Source organism: Cucurbita pepo, chromosome LG01 (assembly GCF_002806865.2).
Source record: "Cucurbita pepo subsp. pepo cultivar mu-cu-16 chromosome LG01, ASM280686v2, whole genome shotgun sequence".
Classification (NCBI taxonomy): domain Eukaryota; kingdom Viridiplantae; phylum Streptophyta; class Magnoliopsida; order Cucurbitales; family Cucurbitaceae; genus Cucurbita; species Cucurbita pepo.
The window spans coordinates 20,418,412-20,432,528 of record NC_036638.1 but is presented as its reverse complement, the minus strand read 5'-3'; the positions used below and the strand labels follow the sequence as shown (position 1 = coordinate 20,432,528).

The following is a 14,117-nucleotide window of genomic DNA, read 5'->3' as shown; positions in this document are numbered from 1 at the left end:
AAGAAAATTCGAATATTTATTCATTTATTGGTCGAAAATATCTATTTTTTTTTTTTTTAATAAAACTCATTTTAAGTTTAAAAATTATCTCATTAAGATGGTATTAAAATGATTTTGAAATTACACTCGAAATTATTAAATATAAAATTAAAAATTTTAAGAAATTACTAAATACAAAATTAAATATTTAAAAATCTATTAGAATATTAAATAGACTCAGAATAATAAATTTAAAGATTAGTCTTAGACACAGACTAATAAATTTAAAGACTTTAAAAATTAATTAAATGTTATTGGACTAAATAAACAGAAAATTGACTTAATAAACAAAAAGTTAATAATAAGAGAATTATATTAAAATAAATACATTAAGGAAGGAGAAAAAGGATGGTAACAAAATTCTCCCGCCAGTTCTTAGTATATAAGAGATTTTACATTACCTAAAGCCGTATTTGAAACATCAGCTCTCTAACAGATTTGTGCCCAAAATTTTTTTGAGGAATCTCAAATTTTGGATTCAATGGAAGGAAGTTATGTTATGATCGGTGCAGTTGTATTCATGTTCATCCGATCGTGACATGTGGAAGTTGATCTCTGTTCTGATCCATTGCCGCAAAAATTGGCTTGTCCTCCTCGATAATTTTCCCTCTGCTCTGACGTTCTTCTTTCTCCTTCAACCAACGCACGTCGGCCTTAATTAGACCGCCATTTCTCTAAATTTTCGTTTTCTTTTTCGTCCTCTTCCTTCTCCTGACGCTGATTCTCCTGAGATTTCAGCATCGGCTTCAATGACGAGTTGTACAAGATGCTGAATCAACGCTATCCCGAGGTAAAAATGTTTTGTCCATGCTTATATGGAGAAGGAAATTATATTTATTCGATTCAACCTAAAATTCGCGAATATGTCAATTCTTTTGCGCTCATTGTTTGTGTTGATTGATTACAAACCATTTGTGTTATTTTTTTTGTGTTTTTGTTCTCTCTGATTCTTTATCCTTTGTAGAATGTCTGCATCTTACATTTTCTTCTGAAGTGAAATGGAATCCTATGTTTTGATGCTGTGCGGCTATGGTTGTCCTTGTATTTGGATTCCGCAGTTTTTTTCTGAAAAATTCGACGAGAGATCGTTTTTGGTAATACTTGAGGGATGAATTTTCGAAGTTGGTTTTAGGATTGTGATTGAATAGTTTGTAGGAACTAATGTATTGAGGTTGAAATCTCTATTCGTGATTTTGAAAGATAATTCTAACGAATGTTTTAATTTGATTTTTATCCCCTAAAGAACAGGACTGTGTTATTAACAGTGTCTGAATCATCCTTTTTCACGAATGTTGTATTGATTATTGTTGTCCTATATCTTTGTTTCCATGAAAGGAAAAAAAAAAAAGTTCACATAGAAGTCATTTCTTATGGTGATAACATATTAAAAAAAATTTAAATTAGACTGAGAATCGAGAAACATTTCCCTTATGGAGGATAGTTTTCTTAAATAAGTTATCAAATATATATGTTTCAAATGTGCGCATTAGAGTCAAATTGAGCTGATGACCTTTCTAAAGGAAGAAAGTTCAAAACAGTTGAACTAAAGAAAAAAAGAATAATAATATTAAGAAACAACAAGGGAGGCATTACATCGTCCTCTTGTCACCTTCCCTTTACATGGCTTAAGGTCATGGTCCATAAAAATATTTGTATGATGTGACTTAACACTCCCCTGTTTAAACCGATGAGAAAAAAGAATTGGCATGTAACTTAGCTACTGGATGTTTCCATGTGTTAGGATTTCATGGTCTTGCACTTGATACCTATGTTAATTTCTTTTTGATTTGTGCTTGGAAAAGACATAGTTTGCTTGAGTTTGAATTTTGAAGGCACGTTATCTCACTTGCGAGGTCAATTTACCAATAACAAATTTCGTCCCATTTTAGTGCAAAAATAGATCGCTTATGAGTAGAAACCTACCTGTACCCTCCTCATCTTATCTTAAGAATTCTTATCCTATGGGGTTGGAATAAAAATAACAATTGCACAAAGCAAAAGGAAAAAGAAGTTCAAAATAGTGTTTCGTGAAACTTGAACACAGTGTAAGAATTTTTCTTCAAGTTTCAAGTGCTACTAATTGCATCCTGCAGGCTCCATTGGAAAATGAATTAATATCTAATCCTGCATGTACTTTTGACTGATACATATCCTGCAACTTAACAGGTATCCTGTTTGGAAACAACCTTAATTTTTCATTTCAATGGGAAACTGCTGGACTAAGGTAAGCCTGGCTGGAAGTTCATCTCTTTTCCTTGGTCGTATGTTTTCAGGGTCTTGTATTGGATTTCTGTTGTATGCTCTCTGCTTTATTTTGTTTGCTAGCCCTGAAGTTTCTGACCGTCCTTTGTATATTTTGTTTTTATTCATCAAGTTCTTGGGTCACCTTGGGTCCATATAAGACATAATCAAGTGGAGGTTTGAAAGAAATAACACTTAGCTTCTGTGGATTCTTACTCGTTCAGAATCATGCAAGTCCACTAAATTTTCAGAGGATCAAAATTTCCCTCTTTAATTATCATATCTGAACTCTCTTTTTCTTAAAGATTTTTTAACAAATCTACTTTAAAGAGATTTATTCTGAAATTCTTATATGAAGTTCCACTTCCTTGTTCGCCGATAGTCAAGGTTGATTTATTCGACTTTCCCTTCATTTACATGATGTCAACGTTAAGTGTTGGAGTGTTACTGTTCAAGTTTTGGCAATCATCCTTGATACCCATAGTCTGAAAATTTCTTGAACGTGGTCCTCTTCTGATCATGAGATGCATGATTAGACCATAGTTTTTAATTTCTTTGTCATATCTTTAACGGTATGAAATTGTAAACCGTGTTGTTTCAACCTGCTCAAATAAATTCTGTCTTCTAAGTGAGTTACATCCACACTTGGCATTCTGTAGGTTTTCAGTAGTGATCAAGAAGACTATGCTGAAGTCCAGAATGTTGATAGCAAAAACGTACATCTCATTGGATCGATGGAGAAGTGGGAGGCGAAGCTTTTGGAAGCGACCAGAGATGGCAAGATTGTAAGTTTCTCCCTATATACTATTTCTTCAATGTGAGGATGACGAATGAATTTCTAGTCCACTCATTCATTTTTAAAACCTAGATCCTGTTCAAGTAAGGTGGTCTAGTCCTCTTATTTTTTGTGTTTGGCATTTAACAAATTCAGGATGTTTTTTCTTTATATAAGTGAATCGTGAAGAAAAATATACAGAGTTCTTTTACCTTAAAACTATGGAACAGGTCATTGCGAATTTCAGTGCATCATGGAGTAGACCTTGTAAGTCCATGACGCCAGCATATTGTGAGCTTGCTGATAAGTATACTTCCATGGTGTTTTTGGCCATTGATGTCGATGAGCTAGCTGTAAGTAAAAACACGTTTTGGTTGCCCTTCGTTTATTTATATAAATTCGTGTTTTTAGAGGCGTTGAAGATGAGTATGAATCTAGCTCCCTAGTCCTAATTTAAACTAATAAGGGTCTAGCACTTTATTGTTTTCTATTTGCGAATTGATTGGAAATTTCTTGGACTGATCTCAGGAGCTCAGTAAATCATGGGATATCAAAGCCACTCCAACATTCGTGTTCTTTAAAGATGGTCGCCAAGTAGATAAATTAGTAGGAGCTGACAAGTCAGATCTGCAACAGAAGATAACTGCAATGGATGAATCGGTAATGAAATCTCAGAGTTGATAACTTTTTCTTCCTCATCTATTATCATACATAATACATTCATGCATAGAAGTCTAAAAGCACAAAAAGATAAAAGAGGAAATCTTTTCGGCTTTATTATCACATGTCAGTGTGAAATTTATTCATACTCGAGGTTTAAATCAATCTTTATGGTTCCTTGCTTGCAAGAGAACACAATGTACTTTTATCAAATGCAATGCAATTTGAAGCACTTACCAAACTATAATTGTTGCCTTATTGTTCAATCACAAGAATTTTAAAGCTTATTGTAGCATATAAAAAATATGCCCCTCCCCTTGTTTAGTTACATCCTGTTGAAGCAGCAACTTTTACAAGCAAACCAAAGAGCAGAGATGGTTTGGAGAAAAAGGGACCCTGATTAGTATCGAAAAGCTAAAGGATCAACGGGTCAAGTTTTACTACAATTACTTAAAATGCGTTTGGTTTCGGATAGCTATCCCTTTATCATGGCTTCTTATTGCTATGATTTTATCATTCGATCGTACATTATTCTTATATACACTCGTTTCACTTTACCAGCACCCGTTCTACGCCTCCGGTTGGACCTGACCTTGGAAGCATGGCGGCCAGCGTCGAATCCGTTCACGACGGAGGTTAGAGGTGCGATGGCTTCTAAATTCGTTTTAAGATTAAACAAATCTATATTTAGACCGTTTAGTTCTACGCAAATTTTAGAATCAAAACTGAGGAACTGAGTGAAAACTACTTAGGTTTTGGGTACTTCGTGGAGGGACTCGTGTGATAGGCTATTTTGCGGTGGAATTCCCTTTTGATGACAGCAGTGGTGGGAGGGTGTTGGGTTCCCCGATAGTCCAAATTCTACGTCATAAGCATCCCCAAACTCGGATAAGTCTGGTGGTACTCCCTACACATTTTACCAAAAAAAAAAAAGCAAACGCTAACCATCATAATTAAAATGATTAACTCGTTAATAATAGCCTAATCCTCTTGCTCTTACCCTTTGAGAAGCGAGGAATATTGAGATTAGACTCAATATGTAGGGAGAGGGGCAATGACAGGGAAAGGAGCAAAAATTCGATTGGGCCACGTGGACAACAAAAATTCCTGTATTCCTATAAATTGAATGTTGAGCATGGGTTGATGGTATCATGGTAATGAGCATTATGGTATTGCTTTTAAAAGAGGAGAATTAGTAGACACTAGAGAGATAGATTCGGACAGTGAATAAATGAATTGACTATTTAATTTGAAAAAAGAGACTCAACAATTTTTTGGATTGAATGGAGAGAAAAGATTCAACATCGAGTGTTTAACCAAGACCACAAAATAGTTTGGTTAAAGGGTGTCCCTTTAAAATTGGTGGTCACCGCTGAATGGAATGAAAGAGATTTATTATGGATTATAGGATGAGGGAAAAGGGAAAGAGAAGTGTAGGGAAGTAAATTGGGGCATTTAGAGAGGGAGCTGGTGGCAATGGCAAGCCCACGTTTGGATGTCTCCCTCCATTACACGTTTGGGTGTAACCCTCAAACATGGATCAATCCCTCTCTCTCTCTCTCTCTCTCTCTCTCTCTCTCTCTCTCTACGAAACTACAATTATTTTGCTCATTTGGCTATGAAGTAGCGATAAAGTTTCCACTTTTTGAACAAAAATGGGTCTCTTCCATCTAACCCATTATCCCACTTTTCATGAACCTAATTATTGAAGAGCTGTTTTGGTTTGAAATTATAGGTCTTTCGTCTATTATATATATGTACATATATATATATATCTATATATTACAAAATTAAAGGATTCAGTTTTATAATTAATAGATTTTTTAAATTTTATAAAAATGTTGAAGGTCTTATAGATATATAAGACACAAAATTGAATAAGTTTATAAATTTATCTGACACAAAAGACTTCTGAGAAATTTATAATTTAGCTATTAGATTATAAATTTAGGTGTAAATTTAGTTGATAAGTTGGTTTATCTAGTTTGTTAGATTTGACATGTACATACGTTCATTAGTTATACAATCACTTTTTTCTTAGAAAGGTGGGGGATTACACCATTATTAAAGTGCCCTGCTTTTTTAGTTTAATAATTACAAAGATGGAAATGTTAGGAATGGATGGGACAAAATGTTAGGAATGGACTGAGAAATCTCTCATTCTATTCAATAATAAAATTGACTATTATATAGCATTACAGAATCAAATAGGATAAGACTAAATCACTAAATCTAATCCAAATAACCAACCAAATCTAATCGAAATAACCAAATCTAATCTATATGTTGACTTTTAAAATGATAATCTTATTATATTTATTCCGTGGTTTTCGAATTGATTTCAATAATAAAAGTTTAATTAAACAGTAGAATGGGTGGCTAAAAATTAAATAATTATTTTGCATAAAGAGAATAAATTTGGTAGGGAGATATGAATTAAATATATGGTTTAAAAAGTTGAAAGATATTAATCTAATAATCTTTTAAAAGATCTATATTAAGGATATTATAAAAAAAAAAAAAAAATTAAAATTAAAATTTAAAATATTTTTATTAAATATATTTTAAAAAAAGTTGAGGGATATTTTGAGAATATTTTTTAAACAATAATGGTAAGGTATTATTAAAAAATAAAAAATAAAATATTTTTATTAATTTAATCTAATAACAAATATACATAGAGAGAGGCAGAGAGGGGCAAATTTGGTAGAGGGGATATGAAAGAGGAAAAAGAGCGGTAAGATGAGAAGAAATCAGAATTTGAAAAAGGGAATCTTAAAGCTCTCGTTATTTCCACAATTTTTGAATATTAAATGTCATTTAGCCTCCTGTCTCTACGCTCTCTCTCTCTCTCTCTCTACTGTGATATGTTCTTACTTTCTCCAAACTTTTCTCATTGTAATCTTCGTTTCTTCGCTCTCAATCCGCCCCCACCTTCCCCCTATCAATCGCACTCGCTTTTCAACTTTCTTTCTTTGAATTGAATTCCGGATCTCTCTGCGCTCTTCATCAACTTGGAAGTTCATCAGGTACTGCCTCCTCTGCCTTTCTTTTCAGATTTGTTTAAAGAATTGGTTCCTCTAGTGTATTGTTTTTGAATTTGTGTTGTTTTGGAGTAGATTCTTCGGTGATTGGTTGTAAATATGGAGATTTCTTTTCGTTTGACCTTCTTAATGAGTTTCATTTCAGATGTGTGGTTTTGTGGATGGTTTCTGCATATCAACTTGTATTTCTGAAATTTTAGCTGCTTGTCATAGGTTATTCCGCTATTTGATTAACTGGTACTATAACCTTGAAGAAATTCTTCGAGGTTCTTTTTCGAAGGCTTTCCTGCAGATTTTTTTACCGGTGCTTGTGATCGTATGGAAAATTCGGAATTGAAGAAGCTGAAACCGTTGTGGCCAGAGGATGACATTCAGAACAGATCTAAATGGCTATCAAATAATCTTGAAGGTAAAGCAGAATTTGTGATTGAGTTTTCTGTTGTTACTTGTTCAATCATAACGTGATTAGTCTTCGTTCTTTAGTGGTAGGAAGTGTTATTAGGCTCACATCGGTTTCTACATGTACAAAACTCTCTTCTATTCCTTTTCTCGTTATCTCTAAGTAGTGTCTCGCGCAGAACTTCGAAACGTACGAAAATAATTAAAAAGCTTCTCTATAACAGAAATGACTCGGAATGTTGAGCAGATGCTGAAGGCGATGAAAGAAAATAGTGATAATTTTCCGAAAAGTGCTGATATGGATTCTCAAGTTGAGGAGTTCTCTCGCTTGTATCAATCGTTGGTTGAAAACGTGTTATCGCCGGAGCTACAATTGCAGGTACCTGTTTATTCTGATTGTGGATCTCCTCGAGGCACTCCAGAATTAAGTTTGAACCAAAAACAGGATTTCAATATGTCCAGCAATAGAGGTTTGGATGTCTCTTTTGACTCAGGTGGTGGTAGCTCCAGCCTTTCTCTGAAGGACGGAAGTGAATCTTCTTCTTCTTCTTCTTCATCGGACTCTGAATTAGAATCTGTCGACAATCACTATGCGGTTTCACGTGATCAAAGAGATGGTCAAGGGCAGAAGAAAAAACTTCTTGAGCTACAAACTGAGCTTCCTTCTAAAATTAGAGGGGCATTATGGGGGGATGAGGAAGACAAGGTAAATTATGATGAGTTGTACGAAAGAATCACCAGGCTTGAGGAAGAACTAAAAGTTTCAAATATAAAGCTTCAGTCGTCTGAGAATGAGGTAGCTAGATTAAAGAGTGAGGTTGAGAAGAATGAAACAGCAATTTTGCTATCAGAAGGCTTGCAGGCTCAGCTTGAGTCAGCTGAAAAAGACAAGCAACAAATGGAGACCGATCTCCAGGTAGAAAAAAGGCGAGTTCTGGAGCTGGAACGTCAAATAGAACAATTGGAAACTTGGAGCTTAGAATCTAATTCCAAAATTGAGAGATTGAGTGGAGAGATAGAAACGTGCAAAGAAATTATCAAGAGTTCAGATGACAAGACCACAAGGCTTACGCATGAACTCGAAACTACAAAATCTGACCACCATTTTCGGATCAAGGAATTAGAAACTGCTTTTCAAGTTTCACAGGAGCGATTCCATGCTGAGAAAGAACAGATGCAGATAGATATTCTCAGACAAGTTGAAGCTGATAAAACTGAAATGAGAGCCCTCCACAACGCTCACGAGACAGCTTTGCAAAACGAGATTAGTCAGTTAAAGGAAGAACTTTTTTCAAGAAGCGAAAGTTTGGCAGCCTTGAATAGAACCCACGACGAACTAAAGCTCAAATATGATATGCTAATGGCTGAGAAAGATGACATAAGTGCCATGGTTAACACACTTCTAGCAGATAAAGAATCCAGAAAATCTCAGGTCCATGAATTGGAGGATCACCTTCAAATTCTCCAAGCAGAGAAGGAGGGTTTGATTGCAAGATCTGAAAGCCAGAACAAACAAATTGATGATTTGAAATCGAAACTCTCAGAGTTGCAGGAAGAAGTGAAAATTCAAAAAACTATGTTAGAGGATGGGGCTAAGGGGAAAAAGGAGGCCATAAGGCAGCTCTGTTTCTCGTTGGAGCACTACAGAAGTGGCTATCAAGAGCTTCGTGAAGCATTCATTGAGCACAAGCCGCGTCCAGCACTCTCTGCGTTGGTCGGTTGCCTGTAAGATCTCTCAAACTTATTACCATGTCCGATTCTCTGTTCTATTTGCTTTCTTTTGTGTTTATGAGCACCATTATTTAGTTGATTTTTTTTAACGTAGGTCAAGAACAATTGAATATTATGTTAAAAAAAATTTAGACCAGTTGTAAGGATGGACATTTGACAGCTTTGGTTTAACATTGAGCATCCAAAAAGCTGCATATATTTGCTGGAGCATGATCATGCTTCCACCTGCATTCGCTTGTGCATCTCTGAAACTGGGATCTTTGCTTGCAACTACAAACTTCTATATTACTAATAATTTTGTTTTTAAGTTAACATTTCAAAACTTATTTAATTTTTTTTTACCATCATGAATTAGGCTAATGATTACTAGTGATAGTAAGAGCCCTACGAGATTCAGAATAAATTCAATCCATGATGGCCACTAATATTTAAAATCCTATACTTTTTTCTTTGAATCAAATGTAGAATCAGACAATGATGTGCACCCAGCTTTCCTTATAATAATAAATGACAATAATTACAAGTGAGAAACTCGGTGCTTGTAATTATTGTCATTTATTATTATTTACCTTATGCTAAAGTTTAAGGATTTAAGTCTTTAAAGTATAAGTTTGTCTACGTATTTTTACCATTTACTGGACAAGAACTTGAGAAAATTTCATTTCTAGATAACTTTAGAAAAATTAAATAAAAACAAGAAACTAAAAGCAAAAATTATATTCAGTTTAACAAAGGAGAAATATATATATATATATATATATATATATATGTAACAAGAAATAGAGGCAGGGCTTCTGTTGGGTGTGATTCTGTTAGATATTAGGATGGGACAATGGAGTTAGGCCTGACTCACTTTGTGGACCAAGAGACAAAGCCCAATATCAGACAGAGACAAAATAATCATATTAATAACAAATAATATTGTCGTTATTAATTAAGTCCATATATACTTTTATTTAATTTCTACATTATTATTATTATTATTATTATTATTATTATTATAGTTTTTTAAGAGCGTGGGAGAATTTGTTGAACCAACCTAAACTCATTCCGGATAATATAAAGCTTACAACTCAACTCAATCTAACCCTCTATTTTTTGGTTGGGTTATAACTTTTTTTTAAAATTATATTTATCCACCATACATGTTATATTAATAACTAAAATCTAATAAACCTCATGTATCAAACATTTAGAAGTAAAAATAATTATTTTATCCGTTAGAATAGTCAAATATTCTTAATTTTTATAACAATATTAAATTAGAGTAAGGTAAAGTTGTATTGTAACTCTATTTTCAGGTTGGTTGAGTTGTCCTAACCATAAAAAAAAATGTTGGGAAACCGACATGAATTTTTAGTTTTAAAAAAATTCAACCCAACCTAACATTATGGTTTGGTTGTGTTATTAGTTATATAAGGTGGGTAGGATAATAGGATTTAAAACTCCAATCTCTCCGTAAAAATCATATATCTTAACTAGTTGATATATGTTTAGATGAACCGATAGTTTAATAAAACAAACACGTAGATTCAATATAATCAAATGAAAATGTAAGAAAAGTTAATTGAAAAATGAATGAAAAGGTAGAAGGAAAAAGAAAAAGGAGGTAGGGAGGGCCTAATGAAGATTTAGAGAGGGGCCAATGGCGATGTTCAAACTCAGCAGAAAAACAGGAAAAGAAAAAAAGGGTTAATTTATTTACTTCTGAAGAGTTTGAAGACGAAGATTCTCTTGTGAAACAGCAATACTACAAATCTACCCTATACCCTAAACCCTAAACCCTAAACCCCTTCCATGGCTTTCTCTCTCATAAAACTGTGCCCTTTTTTTTAATGGAGTTAGAGAGAGAGAAGAAAAGGGTAATGATTTTAGTGTGGGTATTATATATTGTATGTATATAAATTAGATAGAGGGGGTATACATGGAGGCATTAAAAGTGTACAGTTTTTGTGTCAGTGCCACTGTTTCTCCCAATCCCCTTTCCCTTCTAAATTTAACCCACAAACACAAACACAAACACAAACACAAACACAAACATGAAGATGAGGCAAAAGTGAACAACTTCATTGCCATTGCTCTCTCTCTTCTTGTGTTAAGGGTGATGATGAGCTCTAATTTGTTCCTCTTTTTTCTTTTTAAAGTTTGTTATAGGTTGAAGAAGAAGCTTGCATGGCATGGCATGGCATGGCATGGCTATCAACTATTTGCTCTGTTTTTATGTTAATCCACCCACCACAAGGTAACACTATTTTCCATTTCTTTCACATATTTCACTTCTGCTTCTCTGCCCTTCTATACACATCCCACTACTTTCATTTCTTTCTCTCATATATATATATATATATATATATACACCAATATATTTAGCATTCATGTGTACTACGTTTTCCCTCAAGATTGTTGAGAGTAAATCTCACATTAACTAATACAGGGAACAATATTTTTATTGGTACGAGCTATTTTGGGAAACACAAAACCAAACCATGACAACTTATGTTCAAACTGGACAATAAGAGTCGTGGTTCCTAACATTCCCTATTTGAAAAATTGGATCAACCCAACCTAATCTATATCGTCTAACCTTAGACTGAGTTCAAATCCATAAAACTTAAATATTTTTTATTTATTTTTTAAAAATATTTTTATTTAGCTTCATTTTTCACCGGTGTATTTTGGGTATGGAAAAAAAAAATTAAAGAATCATCTTTATTATTAAAAATTTAAAACTAAGAGGAGGATTTTCTCTAATTTTCATATTTTTTTTTATGAACTTTTTTCTTTAATAAAAAAAAAACCACATTAATTAGGGAACCATTTCTATCCATTAATTACCTTTTAGATAATTTTTTTTTTAAATAATTGGTTAATGATTAAAAATTAGTGTCCTTAATTAGGTAAGTATTAATGGGTTGAATATAAAATATAAATGCTCTGTCTGTATCTCTAGGTTTTATGTTATGTGACTATAATTATATCTAACCTCTCCTATATAAATTAGGCCTGCAATTTTTATTACAGTTCCTATGAACTAACATCTATCTCTGATTCCTATATTTTCTTTTCCCAATAAATAAATAAATAAATAAATAAAATAACCCAACTTTTGACCGTATATTACGAATGGGATATTCTTAAATTTTATTTACTACTGGTGGATTTGGACGGTTACAAAATTTATTTATTTTTTCTTTTTTTATAAATTTAAAGCGGGGTTTGTTTGAGTTTGGATTTACTTTCAATTTTTATGAAATAATTAGAAATTGATTGAAGTCATTATAATTAATTAGAAATATTAAAATAATATTTGTGCTAAAAATCACATACAAATTAGAGGCTGAAATCATGTTTAATTATTGATTTGATTAAGAGAAGCCCTCAACAAGGAATCCCTTGGCAATTGAGGGTAAAATTGAAGGTAGAAGTTTAAAAAAAAAAATATATATATATATATATATATAAATTAATTTTTATGATGAGATAATGTATAAAGACAAGGAAATTTAAAACATAAAAAATAAAAAAATACAAGGTTGTACTAGTTAAAAATACATAGGACCCACATGCTACATATGTTACCTTGACTTTTCTATATGATCTATGTTGTACTAGGAAAAAAAACCCAACATATTTGGCATTAAATTGTCACATGTTAAAAAATAGGAAGCAAAAACACCTCGCATTACTTAAGAGTTCAAATATGAATAGGAGCGGAAAAACAGTCCAAAAGAAACAATAGAGGCATAGACTAAGTGTGAAATCCTACATTGATTGGAGAGAGAAACGAGTGCCCGTAAAGACGTTGGGCACCTAAACGGGGTGAATTGCGAGACCCCACATCAGTGGAGAGGGAGAACGAAACATTCTTTGTAAGGGTGTGAAAGTCTCTTACTAACAGATGGGCACCTAAAGGGGTGGATTGTAAGACCCCACATCAGTGGAGAGAAAAACGAAATATTCTTTATAAAGGTGTAAAAATCTTTAACTGACAAACACGTTTTAAAAACCTGGAGGTGATGCCCGAAATGAAAAGTTCAAAGAGGACAATATCTATTAGCTGTGAGTTTGTGTTGTTACAGCTACCTTAGAGTAACATTTTTACGTTAACTTTTAGTATTAGCTAAGTTTTTCCTTTTCTTTTCCGAAACGTAAAAGTATCTATTTCGAAACTGATACGCTATATACCGTGAATCATATTCAAGACATGAAACTATAAGCTAGATTGTATAAATGATTATCTTAATAGTAGCTAAGTATGTTTTATTGTTTTCCAAAATGTTTTAAAAAAACATCTACTTAGAAACATCATATTCATATCACACACATCAAACTTAGGTCACAACTGGAACAATATTAGATTCAAATCATTAGTGTTTCATTCAAATCTGTTTGCTTCATTAATTACATCAAAAAAGAGAGATAACAAATACATAAAGATATCATAGGGATGATGTCCTAATTCATCACAAAATAACTCAATCTCCCAATGCTTCCATCCTTTTTTTGTGGCACCAAAGCCTTCACTGCTCCAAAGCTGATTTCAAACACTCATCTTGGCTGCACATTATTATGAATATCATATGAACAAGCTATCCATTCATGTCAGAAAACCGATCAAAAGGGCTTAAATCGAAAGAAATTGATATGTATGCTTGAAAAATGCCTTCATATGACCAAATCATTCCATGTTCATCTTCATTTTCAAGGGATATGCATATTATAAGCTTAATATAGGTAGTTTTCTTCATCTTTATGTTGGGCTTCATGCCCTTTTCCTTTTTTCAATCGAAAACTCTCGTCAATATACCCTAAAAGCTTGTTGAGGATAATTGGAAGAGGAGTCCCACATCGGCTAATTAAGGGGTTGATCATAGGTTTATAAGTAAGGATTGAGATACTAGAGCTTATGTTCAAATTAGACAATATCATACCTACCACTGTGGAGATTCGTGGTTCCTAACAAAGCTTGAGTTATTTTGGGTTGAGATTTATGGGGATACCAATCCAAAATCAAATATGGTATCAAAGCATAATGTCCAAAGAGCTGTTAGAAGGATCCCTCTCAGAATCAAAGCATAATGTCCAAAGTCTTCTCTTTCATTCACGGGTGATAGAAGGATCCCTCTTAGAATTCTAACCAATCTCTCTATTAGATATGACCCACGATCGAAATATATCGAAACAAACAAAGAAGTAAAAAGAAACCACTTGAGGGAGGAGATCTCCTG

At 33.2% G+C, this 14,117-nt stretch overlaps 2 protein-coding genes across 5 annotated transcripts; both read left to right on the top strand.

Annotated features, from left to right (window-relative positions):
• The first annotated feature begins 472 nt into the window (after window positions 1-472).
• Window positions 473-4,662, top strand: LOC111810741 (thioredoxin H4-1-like). 2 transcript variants are annotated; one of them, XM_023697521.1, is made up of 6 exons: window positions 473-829; window positions 2,206-2,263; window positions 2,940-3,065; window positions 3,286-3,408; window positions 3,584-3,715; window positions 4,277-4,662. In XM_023697521.1, the coding sequence occupies exons 2-6, from the start codon at window positions 2,243-2,245 to the stop codon at window positions 4,304-4,306; spliced, it is 432 nt and encodes a 143-aa protein (XP_023553289.1). In that variant the 5' UTR covers window positions 473-829; window positions 2,206-2,242; the 3' UTR covers window positions 4,307-4,662. The 2 variants fall into 2 exon arrangements, with proteins under 2 accessions (XP_023553289.1, XP_023553281.1); XM_023697513.1 differs by lacking the exon at window positions 2,206-2,263.
• A 1,861-nt stretch (window positions 4,663-6,523) lies between these two features.
• On the top strand, window positions 6,524-9,136 carry LOC111810775 (protein NETWORKED 4A-like). Of its 3 annotated transcripts, none has more exons than XM_023697670.1 (3): window positions 6,524-6,744; window positions 7,014-7,168; window positions 7,383-9,136. In XM_023697670.1, exons 2-3 carry the CDS (start codon window positions 7,078-7,080, stop codon window positions 8,885-8,887), a joined length of 1,596 nt encoding a protein of 531 aa, XP_023553438.1. In that variant the 5' UTR covers window positions 6,524-6,744; window positions 7,014-7,077; the 3' UTR covers window positions 8,888-9,136. The 3 variants fall into 3 exon arrangements, with proteins under 3 accessions (XP_023553438.1, XP_023553521.1, XP_023553367.1); XM_023697753.1 differs by having other exon boundaries at window positions 7,006-7,168; XM_023697599.1 differs by having other exon boundaries at window positions 6,973-7,168.
• The last annotated feature ends 4,981 nt before the right edge of the window (window positions 9,137-14,117 follow it).